This window comes from Sceloporus occidentalis, unplaced genomic scaffold (assembly GCF_023333645.1).
Source record: "Sceloporus occidentalis isolate IW3139 unplaced genomic scaffold, rSceOcc1.0.p SCAF_124, whole genome shotgun sequence".
NCBI classification, from domain to species: domain Eukaryota; kingdom Metazoa; phylum Chordata; class Lepidosauria; order Squamata; family Phrynosomatidae; genus Sceloporus; species Sceloporus occidentalis.
The window spans coordinates 736284-755577 of NW_028317104.1; the positions used below are offsets into that span (position 1 = coordinate 736284).

Below are 19294 nucleotides of genomic sequence, written 5' to 3' on the forward strand. Positions count from 1 at the left end.
TGAAGGGGTTAACGCTGCACTGTCGCTCTCATGGAGCGATCAGGCAGCAGGGGGGTGTTGTGTCAACACACAACCCCCTTCCCTGAAGATGCCTGTGGCAGCTGAAAACACGATTGCTGGTTTTCCAGCAACCGCGTTTTCAGCCTACAGGATCACTCCGTGGGAGTGATCACAGGCTCGGGGGCGGGCTTGGAGTGGCTGTGCTGTCTGCCCAGACTCCTGGACAGACAGCAGCAGCAGCGCCCCCGCGTGGTGACGCGGGGCAATTTTTTGTGGAACAGGCTGACAAACACCTAGGCGCCAGGACAAAATTCTCTGTCGCCATGGCGACCTGGCGCCTGGGATTTGTCGAGCTCTGTATTAAATTATTTTAAATAAATGAAAAATTTACATTCATTTTTTTATCCAATTAATCGAAAAAATTATTGGCCAACTAATCGTTAGTTGCAGCCCTAATTCCAACCAATATAAAACACAATATTCTAGGTATATACTTGCAATTCTGCAATATAGTAAATATTTAATTTGAATCCTAAGAATTTACAAGACATAACCTGTTGACATTAAATTACTCAGGAGCTCACCTATAACCTTTCGATCCCTAAAACTCCCTGTGTATCCTGACAAATTGTCCAGAGCTGGATCATTCTTTTGTACTAAATAAAGTAGAATGTCTTTCACAATGTCCAAAGGAGCAAATCCAAATAGTGTACCAGGCGCAGATGAAAACTTTTTCTTTGTTTGAAACTGAGCTCTGATCATTTTAAACTGGGACAAACCTAGAAGAAATATTTGTCAGATGCACAAGACATACAAATGATACGTTATTCTCATATAACAAATGAAGAAAAAAAATACTTGTGTCTTATTGGGGCAACACCTAGTTGATTGCCCACCTTGTCTACCACTTCCAAAATTGGGTCCTGAAGGGACACTGCTGGCACCGTGTGTATGTGTGTTGCTTGCCTCATGTCTGTGGGACAAAACCTGGGTGTGGGAACTTTTCTAGCAGTGGCGCCTGGTTTATACAAAAATATTGAAATACATAATTTGCACATTAAGCCTATTGCATCCATGAAGAAATACATTTGAAGAGTCTTTTTGACATCAACTGTAGAATTTATAGAGATGTCTCAGTCATCAATACTTTCAAAAGAATGATAATTAACTGATTGCGATTTACCATATCACTAAACAATGGTGCACATTTTGAAAATGATGAACCCTCATAAAATATATAAAGTGTATTGCAATGATATAACAGTAATATATCTCTGCGGGGTTTGCATTAATTTTATGTAAATGTCATGCTATTTCCAGCTGTAAACAAAAAAGTTTATTTTTACTAATAAGTACATTGTATACTTTGCATTTAAAAAAAATACCATAACTTTTCTGGCTCTCCAAATTGTTATTAAGTGGGATTATGATAGTGATGCACATAATACCATGTGACTAACATAAGGTAATTTTCACTTTTTAACCAAATATATTTATGACTCATCTCAAAATTGGTAGACGACACCAACATGTATCACTTACTGCCTACGAATGTGACAGGTTTCTCTAAAGTAGGTAAAGTTCCCCAGTTCACAATACGCTGGAAAATACAAGAAGAACCCCGCGTTTGCCGTTTAAACTAAAGAGCTTGGACCTTTTGAAGAATGATTTATGTAATATCGAAACGTAATATAAATGCGACAGAATTCGCAGTTCATGTTTGGGCGATGTTGAATGACGTATTAGTGTACGTAATCACTTTACCCGATTGTAGAACATGGCGGAGAAAAGGAACGCGCAGGGGTCAGCGGTCAAGTACGCTCAACCAATTGACTCTAAACGGGATAAACTGAATCCCGAGCAGGTACAGTTCATGCGGAAGGCGGAAATTGCACAATGGGGAAAAAACGCTGGAAGGTTGCGGAGTCGGAATTTCATCACTGGACTGGCAATTGGAGGCATCGTGCTGGGGATTTGTATCCTTCTTGAAATTGAGCGGTGACAATGACTTGCATCTCCGGTCATTGAATGCTTGACGAGGAGTTTAGTTACTAATAGATCTACATTTCAGAGTGACGCAATCGACAGGTGTAATTTATTGATCAGGGCAAACGTTACTTAAAGGGAAACTCTAGCTATCATGCATTTTACTGTTACATGTCCACCTTCCAAATGAACGGGGGGTGATCTTATACATTTGTCTTATTTTACGTATAGGACATGTGTTCCACTGAACACATCTCCTGATACTATATACTTAACACCAGCAAGCTTCAGCACTGGCTTGGTGAATGCTTCCAGTAAGGGCTTGTTGAGGCTCCCTGTGCTGTAAAAGCAGCTTCTCCCTAAGGTAATTTTTTTTTTTAATTGTGCTTTTAACAATTTATGTGAAAGCATTCTATGAGAACGATCATGCAGCTTTAATGCTACAATCACCAACAGCTTCAGGGACTTAAGGCAAGGTATGTGGCGACCAGCCCTGGCCACCCCCTGTTGCAATTGTGCAGCGTTAACCCCTGAAATACTGTGGGTGTCAAATCTGGTCTATGCAGCTTCTACAGATCATGGGTGTCTTGCCCTGAAAGGATTGTGGGGACAGCAACAATCAACAATGTACTGTTAACCCCTTCAATCCTAGGGGTTTTTGGTACCTCAAAGCCCAGAGCAATTTTGCCATTTTTGGCGTATGTCGGTTTAGCGATGATTCTCTTTTCCTGTGAATAGTGTACCCATATAAACTATATATTGTTTTTTCAAGGAGAGATAGCGCTTTCGTTTGATACCATAGTTGGATGATTAGCTGAAAATTTAGAATGAGAAATTTAGTAAAAACTAGCGAAGATTAGAAAATTAAACTAATTTTTTTTTACATTTTCCCTCTGAATCCTCACAAAATTAGGTAAAGTGATGGAAAATCCCCTCCAAGTTTATTAATTCAGGTGTCCTGATTTCAGAAATACCTAATTTATATAGATTTTCCAGACTTTCCCAGCACCAGGGAGCATACTATAAAGTGTACAATTTTGTATAATTTTTATGCCTATGGCTTAACGGGTTTGGGGGTTGTGAACGGGGGCAGAAGGGTTATACTGGCTAGATGTTATGCCAGGGCAATGGGAAGTAAGGTTTTTTAATAATTTTTTATCTTTTTTTTTTCTAGATTTTTTTGTAATTTACTTTTTTTTACATTTTTTTTATATTATTTTTACACAGAAATGGTTAGAGGTCCTCCTAGGGACCTCCTGAACATGCCAGTGATGTCACAGTGACATCACAGCTCACATTATAATTTTTTTTGTATTATATATATTATTATTTTAATGATTTATTTAATATTATTTTTTAAATTAACTTTTTTTTTTCTGCTTTTCTCTTTCAGGACGGGAGGGGGAGTGAGAGATGGTTTCTCACTCCCCTCCCCGCTTCCCCCTGCACCGATCACACTGTGATCTCTATGCAGGTCCCCACAGACCTGCATAGAGATCGCAGCGTCTCTGTGCCTCATCCTCCGATGACCTTCTGGGTTACGTCACTGCTGAAGGTTTTCATGCCGGAAGCTGTTACGGGAGATCGGGCAGCAGAAAGCCGGCGATGCCGGCTTCTGCTGCCAGGGGGGAGTCCAGGCTGTCAAACGGCAGGGATGTGTCCCTGACGCTGCATGAAGGGCTGGACGTACCGGGACGTCCATAGGGGTTTCTTTGTGGGCGTTTTTTGGACGTCCCGGTACGTCTATAGGGGATTGAAGGGGTTAAGGAGAGCCAGCGTTGCAATTTTAGCAGTTTGTATGTGTCTATGCATAATGTCAGTGTGAGTATGTATAGTGCCAGTAAATGTATACGGTTATATATTATTTAGTGTATGTTAACGCCTTGGTGCAGCTCATGTTTAAACGTATATATAAAAGTATATTTCTTGGGAAAACTATTTTATTAGAAAAATAAAATTACGCTCCAATATTAAAGCCTGTGTTGCAAAATATTTGTAGTAGGTAACCGGTCTAAAATAAACAGAAATTGAGAACAGTCGACTGTGTTTTTCTAATATTTTATTGCTAAAAGTTGACTATCACAAAAGACATCTTTAAATTGAATGCATGGCTGCTGTCAATTAAACAGCTCTAGCTGCCTGGAATGTTAAAATATGCCAACAAATATATATATTTTTAGAAACTAGACCCGCAGCTGCAGCAAATTGGGTCTTTGTATCAAAAATCTGACGTGCACAACAAATAAGTGAATATCACACTTACAAAAAAAATACAAATTAAAAGCGACAAGTTCACTTATGTCTTGCGTGCCCCAGTGCTACTAATACATGCAGCCCCTCACTTGATGTGCCAAGGGGTGTAGTTTCTGCAAATGTATACTTTATGTACCATAATTTAACTTCCCAGCTGTCTAATTGCAGGCATCACCCCTAAATGTTTTAAGAGCATTTATTTTTTTTTTTAAACAAGATTTTCAAATCTGCCATATCTGAAGTTAAAGTGGTCTAGACATCTGGGAAGTTAACCCCTTAACGTCCATTGCCTAGTCAGGCACGTCATGCAAAACGTTCACTTAACGACCTATGACGTGCCTGACACGTCATGAGACTTAAACAAGCTTAGAAAGTGATCAACGATCACTTTCTAAGCTTAACCCCTTCAATCCCCTATAGACGTACTGGGATGTCCAAAAAACGCCCACAAAGAAACCCCTGTGGACGTCCCGTTTGACAGCCTGGACTCCCCCCTGGCAGGAGAAGCCAGCGTCGCTGGCTTTCTGCTGCTCGATCTCCCGTAACAGCTTCCGGCACGAAGCTGGAAAGCTGTTACAGAGAGAAATGCTCGATCGGGCTTTCCCTGCCAGGTGACGTCGCTACTGACGTGACCTGGAAGCTCACGGGAGGATCGGGTAGCCCAGCAGGGTCTGTCTAGACCCTGCAGGGCAACTCGATCACTCCGGTGAGGGAGCTATAACAGTTTCCAGCACGAATGCCTGTAAACTGCTACAGCTGGAAATGCGCGATCACTACTGACGTAACAGCTTCCGGCGCGAAGCTGGAAAGCTGTTACAGAGAGAAATGCTCGATCGGGCTTTCCCTGCCAGGTGACGTCGCTACTGACGTGACCTGGTAGCTCACGGGAGGACAGGGTATCCCTGCCGGGTCTATCTAGACTCTGCTGGCTACCCGATCCCTCCGATGAAGGAGCCATAACAGTTACCGGCATGAATGCCGGTAAACTGTTATAGTTGGAAATACCCAATCGTGCGATCGGGCTTTCCCTTCTGGGTGATGTCACTACTGACGTCACCCGGAAGCTCACAGGAGGACAGGGTATCCCCTGCAGGGTCTGTCTAGACCCTGCTGGGCTACCCGATCGCTCCTATGAGGGAGCTGTAGCAGTTATCGGCACGAATGCCGGTAAACTACTACAGATATATGCCTGATCGTGAGATCGGGCATTCCCTCCAGTATGTCATTAGCCTTGGAGGACTGCCCCACATCCGGGGCAGTCCCCCAGTGCCACACATCCGGCAGTAATGTCACATGATCGCTGTGATGACCAATCATTGTGCAGAGCTGCAGTGTTTTGTGAAAAACCACATATATGAACCATCATATATAAACCCCTACTACCTGTCTTATCCAAAATCAACCCACCCTTTCCTCCCCACAATCCGCCAAAAAAAAAAAAAAAACCTTAAAAAAAATAAAAATAAAAAAAAAACTTAAAAAAAAAATACAAAAAAAAAATTGGGTTTAGTTTGGTGGGTGGTTAGAGGGAATTGGGTAGGTAGGTGTCCTGTACAATGGCGCAACGTGTCTTCAGCGCTGAGGAAGCTTATGACTTCCTCACTCAGTCTGATGATGGAGCCACTCTGACTGCGTCAGACCACGATGCCACTCTGACTGCATCAGATATTGATCCAGTATCTGATGGATCTACGCCTGAGTCAGAGGAAGAAGATGATGGCCAGGGTCCATCTGCTAAAGCCGGGCGTGGAGAGCCTGACTCTAAATATAATTGGGTGCCCCCAAATATGATTGACCCAGTAATCCCTGCTTTTACTGGGACTCCTGGCATCAGATGTGACATTGATGCTAGTGAGCCAAACTAATTTTTCAATTTAATGTTTGCCCCCGAGTTTTTTGAGCTGCTAGCAGCTCAAACAAACATCTATGCAGCCCAGTGTCAGGCAGCTGACCAAGGAGACAGAAGCCAGACCTGGTACCCCACTGACCCCCATGAAATTAAAAAATTTGGGGCCCTGACCCTTATGATGGGCATTGTCAAAAAGCCCACTATGCGATTATATTGGAGCACAGATCCCATAATATCCACCCCTGCTTTTTCCCAAATAATGCCCCGGAACAGGTACTTTGAGCTCCTAAAATGTTTACATTTTAGCGACAATTCCCAATGCCCCCCTAGAGAGCACCCCCAATTTGACTGTTTATATAAATTGAGGCTCATTATTAATTATTTTTCAAGTAAATTCCCTGAAATTTATACCCCCGATCAAAACGTGGCTATAGACGAGTCCCTGGTCCTATTCAAGGGTAGACTGAACTTCAAACAGTATATCCCGTCCAAGCGCTCGAGGTACGGTGTAAAGTTATATAAACTTTGCGAGAGTGGGACAGGATATACTGTTTCCTTCAGAATCTATGAAGGGAAGTACAGTCACCTTGATCCCACTGGCTGCCCACAATCTGTGTTGAATACAGGTACTGCATTCAACCATGCAAGTCAATGGAGCCCAGCTTTCTAATCTAGTAAAATATAAAAAAAAAATTATGGAAAAAAAAGAAAGCTTAAAAAAAACATGGTAACATTTAAAAATTATTATGCATCAGAGGAACTATCCAGTTCCAGCAAAATGTTAAAAAAAAGTCCAAAAGGAATAAAATAAAAAAATTAAGTTTATTATTATGAGCAAATGCTAAAATTAGCGCTGTATCTTCCCAAAAATCCTGACATGGAAAAATTTAAATAAAAGCATTTCAAATACCCAAGGTGTCTAATGTAAAAAAATTAATGGTTTGATGGGGTAAATTGGAGTGGCCAGGCTCAAAGATAGGGCATAGGCACAGACTGACCGAAATGGGGGGGGGAAAGCGCACTTCCAAAATGTGTCATTTTAACCCCAAACACCAGACAAACCCATACATGTGGGGTATGACTGTACTCGGGAGATGTTCCTGAACATACATTGGGGTGTTGTTTGATAGTGACTTATACCTGGAGCTATAAATTTATACCTAAAGTACAATTTGTGTGAAAAAAATACTACCACGTGTGGTAAAGGCTGGTGGTAGAATCTCATGCATGGAAAGGGTTAAAATACTAGCATTTGAAATACCTTGGGGTATGATGGGGTAAATTGAATTAGTCGGCTTCAAAGATGGTCCTGTTAGGACATGGGGGCAGAATGACCAGATGTAAAAGTTCCAAGTTAAAAAATGTGCACTTCCTAAATGTGGCGTTTTACCTCCCAAACAACCCGACAAACCCCTGCATGGGGGTATCACTGTACTCGGGAGATATTGCTGAACACATATTGGGGTGTTGTTTGAAAGTGTTGTATACCAGGAGCTGTAAATCCATACCTGAAGAGCAATTTTAGCAATAAAAAACACAAAATAAATGACTACCACAAAGTTTTCCAAAGACTGGTGGTAGAATTAGTGCATGGAAAGTGTTAAAATTCTAGCATTTGAAATACCTTGGGGTGTCTAGTTTTCAAAAATATATGATTTGATGGGGTAAACTACGTTAGCCGGCTTCAAAGATACCCGAAATGGCACATGGGGGGGGAAGAATTACCAGATTTGGAAAAAATGGTTTTGAAATAGCAAAACGCTACTTGTACTTAATGCTCCATAACGTGCAGAAAAAAGCAAAAAAACATAAAAACATTGGGTATTTCTAAACTCAGGACAAATAGTAGAATATATTTAGTAGGTTTTTTCATTAGCTTTTTTGGATGAGTAAAAGATTTTTGGGGTAAAAGTCAGAAAATGTGTTTTTTTTTTTTTTTTTTGTTTGTTTTTTTTACATTTTTCATCATATTTTATTATTTTTGTATGGGAAATTAGATAATATGATCAAAACAATGGTATCTGAAGAAAGCCCTTCTTGTCCTGAAAAAAACAACAAATAATTTGTGTAGGTTCACTAAATGAGTGAGGAGAAAATTACATCTAAACACGAACACGAAAAAGTATTAAAACAGCCTCGGCCCCAGTGGTACAAAAGGTAAAACACAGCCTGGTCCTTAAGGGGTTAAATTAGGGTACATAAAGTACACATTTCAAGGAACTACACCCTTTGGAGCTTCAAATGAGGGACTACATGTATTTCTAGGACACAAGTTGAATGCACAAATAATGATGGAATATGTCACTCTGGCTAGAAAATGTTTTTTCTAACCATAGCGACATGTTCATTTGTGTCTTGCGCACTCCAGGTTTGTACTAGAAACATTTGATGCACCAAGGGGTATATTTTTTGCAAATGTGTACTTTTTGTGCCATAATTTAGCTTCCTACGTGAGCGGTAATGCCACGTCAAGGCTTCAACCCTAATTACTGACCATTCACATGCCTTTAATATTTCCATTCACTTGCACAAGCACATACCATACTTTCCATACATTCACTCACAGAAGCACACACCATTCTTTCCCCTTACAATCCCAAAGAAATTATGGTAAAGGGAGAAAAAAATCGCTTTTACAGCAAAAATAAGTTTTGCAGTAAAAATGCAAGGCACTCCAGGGATGAGATGGTTACTCACCTACCACACAGGCTAAATGGCTGATTTTAATAATATTTGCAGTTAATTTACAGATCATCAGGATTTCAAAAATTGCCTCCCTCTACCATTGGCTAAATTTAACCCATGATCAAAGGGATCAGCCATTTTTAAAAAGGGAATGTGACTTTTCATAGCTGTATGATCACTGTGGTAACATTGGCTACCACAGTGATCATTAAGCTAGAATACTTAAACTTTTTTTTTTTTAAGTTAAACTAGTTTATGTTTATATAATTTGGAGGTCTTTAGGCAATGTCGATCTTTATTTACCTGCCTTTAGAGATGCCCAAATCCATTTTTTTTAACTTTATTTTTTATTTTTTTACCTTTCCAACGGTATGTGTTGGGGGTCTGTAGCTGCTTAGATGCCTGAGATACAGGCATCTAAGCAGCATGCCCCCATACCTCTTTAACTGGCAATTGTCAGTTGTTTAATAAAGTTGCTTGGTGATGTCATTTTGCATGTCATCACCGGGCGGATCGGGTGGCCCCGGTGATGCCCTTCAGTGTGAGGGGCAGATCGCCGGGGTAGGTGGTGATGGAGGTCCACAGACCTCCATCAAGGTAGGGTAGTGCTAGCGACGGCACCATGCCATCGTTAGCAGTCAAGGGGTTAATATGCGAGATGTGTGTGCAAGCATATGATTTTAGCATTTAGTTACTGTATGATCCTAGAGTGTAAACTTATGTTTAGCAATTTAATATTTAACACTTAATTTTCTGATTTAGTGCATTTTTCATTTATTTAAAATAATTTTAATAAACAAACGGCAGAATAAAAAAACTTTGATAAAAATGCATTTCTTGTTTTTATTTCCCAACCTGCCCCTCCAGTTATGCACATTTGAGCCCAGGCTTGCCCCTCTGCCTCCCCACATATGCCACATACCCCCTGATATGCCTTATACTCCAGTATGCCACATACCCCAGATATGCCACTCGGTCCTTCCCAGACATGCCATAGTGCCCTCAAAGAGTCACAGACTCGTTCACAGCACACTGACACAATACTTTTATAAATAAATACAGGATTGATCTTCACTGCCTCAGGATTTAGATTCCCCTTAGTTTTCCCCCCCCTTCACCTCTAACTGCACCCTAAGTGAACCTTATTAAATTAACCCTCAGTCCTCAGCATTAAGTTAGCCCTAAAGGCCCCATTAACCATAACTGCCCCTAAATTAACCCCCACCTTGCCTAACTCTCAGCAGCCCAAATATTAATTTTATACTCGGTTAGATGAATTGCCGAGTATGGCTGCTATAAGGAAAGGGGTGGGGCCAATTGTTAATGTCACTGCAAGGAGGGACTGGGAGAAAAAGGGGTGGGGCCAATCAGAGTGACTACAGGGAGGGACTGCTAAGTAGTAACTACTGTGAGTCATACTGAATGAAACGCAATGCGCGCAGACCACCGCCGGCTGTGAGAGAGGAGGATCCGGTCCCCTACAGCGATGTGGGGATCTGGATCTTAGTGTTACTATGCGACCTCTATTTGAGGTCGGATAATAAAACGAGGGGTATTTTTCAGAGCATTCAACCATAAGTCAATGGAGCCCAGCTCACTAAAAAAAATAAAAATAAAAAAAATGTGGCAACATGTAAAAATTCCCCACTGTCACAAAAAAGTACATGTATATGTGTATTTTTTTTATGAGCAAGTCCTCACAAAAATTGTCGCATGGAAAGAGTTAAAATATTGGCATTCTAAATGCCCATAGGGTGCCTAGTTTAAAAAAATGCATGATTTGATGGGGTAAACTGAATTGGCCGGCTTCAAAGATGTCCCAAATATGGGACATGGGCACAGACTGACCAGATGTCCAAATGCCAAAAAATGTACACCTCACAAAGGTGGCCTTTTACCTCCCAAATAACCCAACAATCCTATGCATTGGGGGTATCGCTCTACTCGGGAGATGTTACTGAATACATGTTGTTTGACAGGGACGTGTACCAGGAGCTTTAAATTCATACCTAAAGTAAAATGCTTGTGGAAAGAAACGCACAAGAAAATATTACGGGAAGCTGTAACAAAGGATGGTGGTAAAATGTGTGCATGGAAAAAGTTAAAATACCAGCCTTTGAAATTCCAAGGGTGCATATTTTTCAAAAACATTTGATTTGATGAGGTGAATTGAATTGGCCCAGTCCAAAGTTAGGAAATGTGGGCAGATTTTTTAACATGTCAAAATTCCAATTTGAATTTGTGGCCTTTTAGTCCCCTGAAAAACCCAACAAACCCATGCATGTGGTGTATTGCTGTGCAGCGGAAGTTGCTGAACACATATTCGGGTGGTGTTTGACAGTAACAGGAGCTGTAAATTTATATATGAAGTACGTGTGTGGGGGGAAAAATTAATACCGTAAACTTTGACAAGGGCTGGTGGTAGAATTAGTGCATAGAAAGGGTTAAAAGACCAGCATTTGAAATACCTTGGGGTGTCTAGTTTTCAAAAATATACAGTTTGATGGGGTAAATTGCCTTGGCCGTCTTCAGAGATACCTGAAATACCCACAATTACCAGATTTGGGGGGGGGGGGGGTTAAATAGCAAAATGCTACTTGTAATTGTTGCCCCATAACATGCAGGAAAAAAATCAAACATAAAAACATTGGGTTTCTAAACTCAGGAGAAATAGAATCTATTTAGCAGGTTTTTCATTAGTTTTTGCAGATTAGTAAAAGATTTTTCAAATAAAAGTAAGAAGTCCTTTTTAACAAAAAATTACCATATTTTCTTTTCTCTTTTTATATAGTAAATTAGATATGATAAAAAAATAATGGTATCTAAAGAAAGCCCTGTTTGTCCTGGGGGAAAAAAAACAATATATAATGTGTGTGTGAGTGCACAAAATGAGAGGGAAGAAAACTACAGCTAAACAGCAACACAGAAAAAGAGCATTTGTCCCAAAGTGTACTAGAGTAAGAATTGGTCTTGTCATAAATGGGTTAAATATGTGGGGGGGGGGGGCGCTTACATTTTTGGTTGGCTCCTAAATCCAAACCAAATTTTTCAAATCCTGCATTAGTGACCCTTTAGGTAGATCAGTAACCAGTTATCAACTCTGATCATCAGTCACCAACTGTAACCTAGCCCTAATATATAACATGCTAATCGCTATCCTCTAACATTACCCCAACACTACCACTTAGACTCCTAACCTGACCACTAAATATATCCACTAAATTGTCTTAATTTATTGCATAGTAGTTGGTTTTGAGCCACCAAAAAACATTTTAAAAATTGCCTCCAGCTCAACCACGAGGCACTGTCCCAAGACATTGTCATGATCATCAAAAGAAAGTAGTGCTGCAACTAACGATTATTTTCATAATCAATTAGTTGGCCGATTATCTTTTTAGATTAATCGGATTATTTTATTTAAAACTTAATACAGTAATTTAGGATGTAAAAAAACAAACAGCAGAATAAAAAAACTTTGATAAAAATGCATTTCTTGTTTTTATTTCCCAACCTGCCCCCCCCCAGTTATGCACATTTGAGCCCAGGCTTGCCACACTGCCTCCCAGATATGCCACATACCCCCCAGGCATGCCACACTGCCTCCCAGACATGCCACACTGCCCTCCCCACATATATATAACCTAAATGCCTTATACCCCCAGATATGTCACTCCGTCCTCCCAAGGTATGCCGTATACCCCCCTGATATGCCATAGTGCCCTCATAGATTTGCAGACTCGTTCAGACACAACTTTTATAAATAAATACAAGATTAATCTTCACTGCCCCCAGGATTTAGATTCCCCTCAGTTTGCCCCCCCTTTACCTCTAACTGCACCTTAAGTTAACCTTATTAAATTAATGAAATTTACCCTCAGTCCTCAGCATTAAATTAACCCTGAACAGAAGACCCCATTAACCATAACTGCCCCTAAATTAACCCTAAACACCCCATTAACTATATCCACCCCTAAACTAACCCTGAAGACCCCATCAACCACAACTGCCCCTAAATTAACCCTAAACACCCCATTAACTATAACTGCCCCTAACTTTCAGCAGCCAAAATATTAATTTTATACTCACCAGCCATGTGGACGGTATAAGAAATGGGCAGGGCCTCCCTGCAGTCACTGCCAATTGGCCCCACCCCTTTGTCCCAGTCCCTCCTTGCAGCCAATCGGCAGTGACTGCAGGGTGGGACTGTAAGTAGGAGCTGCTGCTGTGAGTCACACTACACGGATTATAAAACGAGGGATATTTTTTAGAGCACTTGCTCTGAAAAAACCCTCATTTTATAATTGATAAAAATCGATTCAACTAATCGATAATGAAATTCATTGGCAACGATTTTCATTATCTATTTTATCGATTTAGTTGTTGCAGCCCTAAAAGAAAGCATCAAGGAGGACTCTCAGGGGGGGTTGAAGGCAGGGAAATGCTGGTCTCGGAATTACTTCAATACCTTTTTGTCCTCATAGATTGCAGTACTGGCACGCTGCTCACTGTACCTTTTGGGCATTGTTTGGAAAATTGACTGGCTATAATGCTCATTTCACCTTTCACTATAATAATGTATTGTTGCCTGTAAATAAAAAAAAAAAAAAAAAAAAAATTAAAATATTCTACCATAAATACTGCCTTCAAAACCAGGCAAAAACAATGTATGCAAGTAAAAGGAGGGACTCCACTGTGCAGCATTCCTCCTGATACTTGCATGAAACGTGAAAAGGAAGAAACTCACAATCCTGTGTCCCCATTGGGTTTGTAGATGCTGTGGTCTATATAGAAGATAAGTGAGGTGTGACTATTCTTAGGCCATGAGTTTTAGAGTATTTTAAAAAATATTCACCTAGACTATGTATTTCAGTAGTTTAACAAAATACAATAGTATGTATAGTTAAACTAGAATTATGATTTTTTTTCACATCATTCCATATGTAAACCAAAAACTTTCCCTGGAATTGCAGTTAAATCAAAGGATCCAAAATTTGTTAAATGCTCCAGGGTGTTTGATTAGACCTCTGGCATTCAAATTCTTACTTTGATGAAGTGATATACAAATGAGTCTGATATTATGCTACACATACCTATATCTGCCTGCTTTTTTGCAAATACACTGTGAGAGAATGTCAGACTTGTGCCTGGTAGGTTGAAAATGTTACTTGTAAAATGCTTTTACCAAGAAAACATTTTTATTTTTGTGCAGATTTTTTTACAAAGTTTGACTTCCTTAATGATATATTTTTAGATGGATACACTTTCTATTCCGTGTCCCAGGAAAAATTTTTAGATGAACTGGAAAATGAAGCAAAAGTGGCAAGAGCAAACTATCCTAAGACATCTGCCAACTGAACTGCCTTGGTATAACCAGAAGATTACTTGTTAACCGTACTTTATTTTCATGGTTGCTAGCAGATTGAGACATTTGATATACAACTTGCCTTATCTTCAGTCCAATCAGATAGTTCTGACAAGACCCGAATCAGTTTCTATAGATCATGCCATGATACGCATAAGAGAAAATGCATTTGGTTCATAAATTCACTGTTGGAACACTTGTTTTAATATACATAACTATTGATGTTTGCATCCAAATATCCTGTTAAATAAATAAAATACTTTTTTCAAGTTGAAATTTGTCTGATAAATACAGTGAATTTATGTGGTAAAGTTTTAACGAAATGAGTCTGACTAGGTGGAATCTCCTCTGGAGGTTTTGAATATTTATTAATTTATTATTTATTTATTATTAAGGAAAACAAACGGGATATTACAACTTTGTAACTTCATAAGAGAAGTGTAGTTGAGCTGTAAAAATTACTAAATTAGAATCCCAGTAAACTTTAGAAATAACTGGCTTCTTTCAACTACCTCAATATTTTGAGAAGGCAGCGTGTAATTGGAAATTATTCTAGCCTTGGTGCACGAATAATTATAATTTTAATAAAGACAGGAGGCGAGTATTTTGCATTACTTCCTTTACTTCTCACAGTAGCAGCAAAGAAAGAGTTAACGTCATAAGTGGAACAACCAATAGAAAACGTTATATAAGAGGTATATAAACCCCTAAACCATCCTCCTCTTCCTCTTTCGTCGCTGTGAACCGGACTGAAGAAACGTCCATCAAACTCGACGACCAACGCAGGACACCGAACAGAACTGGAACCGGGACCAGCATCCTCCAAGAACTAGCAACATCAGGAGCCAACGGAGCTCAAAACACGAGTAGCCGAATCTCTAACCCATAGCGGAGAGTTCACGCTGAAAAGAAAGAGAGAAACGTAACAGGACCATATTCCGAAAACACAGGATAAAATCCCCAAACAGCGAGGAGCCCCCAACAGACCCTCCAATAATCAGCAAAAGTGAGCGGACAAAATCACCGAGAACATGCGTAATGAACCAAACAACTTACCCAAGAAGGGGAGGGATGGGAGGGAAAATACTCGCCTCCTGTCTTTATTAAAATTATAATTATTCGTGCACCAAGGCTAGAATAATTTCCAATTTTAAGGCAAGACAGGAGGCTTCCTATTTTGCATTTTTAACGCCAGTAATCAAAGCCACCGCCGCGGAAGATATCGGGCGAAAGTAAAATTCCCGGAAAGTGGAAGCCCGGGACCAATCCGCCGCCTTGAGAATATCATCCAGCGCAGCCCCCGACCGTAGGGCACAAGAAGCAGCGGCCCCCCGAACCGAATGTGCCCCAAAACTGGCATCCACTCCAGCTAGAGATAGGAGCCAACGCACCCAACGAGCTAAAGTCGGGGAGGAGACGGCCTTAAACGGCTTAACATAAGAAATGAGAAGCTGGGACACCGAAGGAGGACGTACCATAGCAGAGCGAGACAAGTACGACCGCACACAGCTGGCCACACAGATCTTAGGATCATCAAGGAAATAAGGATAGGAGATAGACGAGGAAAAGGTCTTAGTCCTCCTATGGACCTGGAACACCAAGCCCTCCGGGGAGAAGGAAATGGCGTGAGTATCGAGAGCCTTGACATCCGAGACCCTACGAAAAGAAAGAAGACACAGCAGGAAGGTAAGTTTCGCGGACAATTGACGCAGGGAAAGAGACTCGTTGTCCGGCCAGGAACGCAGAAAATCGAGCACCACCGCAACATCCCACAACGAAGAATAGCGAGGAGCTGGGGGACGAGACAAACGAATGCCGCGGAGCAAGCGACAAACCAGAGGAGCTCTGCCGACCGGCTCACCGGAAATGCCCACATGACCACCAGAAATGGCCGACCGGAAAACATTAATGGTACGGTAAGATTTTCCCGAAGAAAACATCTCCGCCAAAAAATTGAGAACAAAATCTAAAGGGGCAGAATGGGGATCCACTTGCCATCCCACACACCAAGCAGCCCAACTTCGCCAAGCTGCCCGGTACGACTTTCGGGTACCTGGAGCCCAAGATTCGCGCAGCAAGGATTGAGCCGCGTCCGATAGACCCGAGCCCGCTCCGGGTCTCCCGAGATCGTCCATGCCACCAGGAGAAGACGACCCTCCTGGATGAGAGGATGAAGCTGGCCGTCCGAGCCCGATAGGAGAGAAGGAAAGGACGGAAGAGCCAGAGGGTCCCGCACTGACAGTTGTAACAGAGCCGGGAACCACGGCTGCGCATGCCAAAGGGGGGTCACCAGGACCAGATAGCCGCCGCTGCGACGTAAATGGTGGATGACCCTTGGAATAAGGGCGAAAGGGGGGAATGCGTACGCACCCCGGGGCGGCCACACCTGCATGAAGGCGTCCGTCGCCAGAGCCTCCGGATCCGGAAGCCAGCTGTAGAAGTCTTTCGTCTGACGATTCGTCCTGGACGCAAACAAGTCCAGATGAAACGGGCCCCTCCGATGATGGAGATCCCGGAAGACTTGACCGTGAAGCTTCCAGTCGCTCGCATCCCGCCAATGTCTGGAGAACCAATCTGCCAGAAGATTCTCGACGCCCGGGAGATACTCTGCCTGTAGGGTAATATTGCGAGCCAGGCAAAATTCGAATATGTCCTTCGTGACTTCCGTGAGGCGCTTGGAGCGAGTGCCGCCCAAGCGATTGATATAGCGGACTGCCGAGAAGTTGTCCATCCGCAGGAGCAGACAACAGTCCGAGCGGTCTCTGGCCAGGCTCCGGATCGCGAAGGAACCCGCAATCAGCTCCAGGCAATTGATATGGAGCGAGCGCTCCTCCGGAGACCAACGACCTCCGGTCGCAGCTGCGTCGGAGGCGGCGCCCCATCCCAGCAGACTGGCATCGGATTCGAGAACGAAGTCCGGTAGGGAACCGAAAATCGCCCGACCGTTCCATGCCTCCATGTGGCGAAGCCACCAGAGTAGCTCCTGGCGCACCTCCTGCGTCAGCCGGATCACCTGGTCGTAGGAAGGAAGTTTCCGTAAGTGGTGGGCTTTGAGGCGCTGAAGCGCCCGATAATGGAGAGGAGCGGGGAAAATCGCCTGAATGGAAGACGAGAGAAGTCCCACCACCCGAGCCAGGAGACGAAGGGAGCAAAAATCGCGGCGGAGAAGAGACCGAATTTCCTTCCGAATGGAGACTATTTTGGTCCTCGGCAAGCGAAGCATAGCTGCCTGCGAGTCTATCTCGAAACCCAGAAAAAGAATACGCTGACTCGGGATAAGCTCCGACTTTTGGGTGTTTACGATAAAGCCGAGCTCGTGAAGGGTCTGAACGACGAAGGCCGTCTGCGAGAGCAGAGACTCCCGGCAACTCGAAAAGAGCAGAATGTCGTCCAGGTAAATTATGCACCGGACGCCCCTCGATCTGAAGAAAGCCATGACCGGCTTCAGGAGCTTGGTAAAGCACCATGGGGCCGAACTGAGGCCGAACGGAAGGGCCTTGAACTGCCAAATCTGTCTGCCCCAGCGGAATTGGAGAAAACGCCTGTGATCCGGGTGGATGGGGACAGAAAGGTAAGCGTCTGTGAGGTCTAACCGGGTGAACCAGTCGCCTTCCGACATAAGGTCTCTGAGAAGATGGATGCCCTCCATCTTGAAGTGGCGATAAACCACGAAGGCATTGAGGGACCGCAGGTTTATCACCGGACGGAAGTCGCCTGTGCGTTTGCGCACCAGGAAAATGGAGCTGAGGAAGCCTATGGGACCGAGGGCTCTTTGAATGGCTCCTTTGTCGCGCAGGGCCCGGAGCTCCTTCTCTATTAGCGCCTGATCGGCCACGGATCGGAAAGCAGGACGAGGTCTGCGAATCTGAAAGGGGGGAGAGACAAAATCTATCTGGAAACCCTGGACCGTTTGGAGGATCCACGGGTCGGACGAAATCCACTCCCAGTTGTGGAAAAAACGGGATATACGGCCCCCAACCCGCGGAGGGAAAAAAGGACAAGAAACAGTTGGACTTACCAAAGCCGGAACGTCCTCTGGGGAATCCCTGAGCACCTCTGCCTCTGTAACCTCCACGGGAATTGAAGGGCCTCTGGTGATAGGGTGGTCTGTATGAAGACTGTGGCTGAGGGAAATTCCGGGGACCTTGGGATGAAGTACGGCTGGCGGCCCGGCCCCGCGGTCGTCCAGCCCTCCCGGAAAAACGAAGGTTCGGTTGGAAAACCTTCTTCATGGAGAGCTTCGCCTTGTTCCATGACGTCATGAGAGACACGTGGCGATTAAGTTCTTTCACAAACGCATCCCCAAAAAGCAAGCCGTTAGCAGCTGCTCCTAGATCCTTAGTGCCTAATTCGGCTAAACGGGGGTCCATGCGCAGCAAAGCCGCCTTGCGCCGCTCCGTGGCGATAGAGACGTTGGCGTTCCCCAGGAGACAAACCACGCGAAGGGCCCAGTCGCGTATAACTTTGATCTAGGGGAGAATTTTGCAAAAATGCCCTGTCTGCCAGGGAGAGAATTTGGGTAACCGGCCCAACTAAATCTAGGACTTTGTCCTGAGCGGACTTTAAGCCTTGCTCCAAACCCCGTCTAGGGTCTTTATTCTGTGCCGATAGGAGAGCGACCACATTGGGATCAAACTCTGGGGTAAGGGCCACTTTGTCCGGAATACAAGGTCGGGGGCATTCGGCTCTGAGTTTGTTACGAACCTCCTTAGGGAGCGGCTTCCTGAGCCATTTATGGAGGTACAGAGCGATATGCTCAGGGGGAGCCCATTCAGTGGCCCTAGGGTGGCGCATAGTGGTGGGATCGAACATAGAAGACCCAGTAGGGTCCAGGACCGGGAGGTCAGTGGACGTGGACGCTGAATGTGATTGAGGGAGATCGGCAAGGTGGGGCTCATCCACCAAATACTCACGGACGAACCCGGAGTCAAGTTCTCTGGACGAGGCCAGATTTACTGATACATCAGACCCAATGGAGGAGTCTGCCCGCCATTCGTCCACTATGGATAGTGGGTCATTAGGAGTGCCAGAGGTTTTAGGGCGTTTAGCGGGTGCCTTGCCCTTGCCCGCAGATACACTGCTGCCCTTCCAGGGGCGTTTAGAGCCGGAAGCCTCGCCTTCTGATCTATTAGAATCGGAGTCTGAAGGGGCATTAGTAG

General features: G+C 43.4%; 1 protein-coding gene across 1 annotated transcript; it reads left to right on the forward strand.

Moving 5' to 3' along the window:
• Positions 1-1777: 1777 nt before the first annotated feature.
• Positions 1778-16573, forward strand: LOC149282007 (cytochrome c oxidase assembly factor 3 homolog, mitochondrial-like). The gene is made up of 3 exons (XM_089498678.1): positions 1778-1976; positions 14025-14098; positions 16532-16573. Exons 1-3 carry the CDS (start codon positions 1778-1780, stop codon positions 16571-16573), a joined length of 315 nt encoding a protein of 104 aa, XP_089354804.1.
• The last annotated feature ends 2721 nt before the right edge of the window (positions 16574-19294 follow it).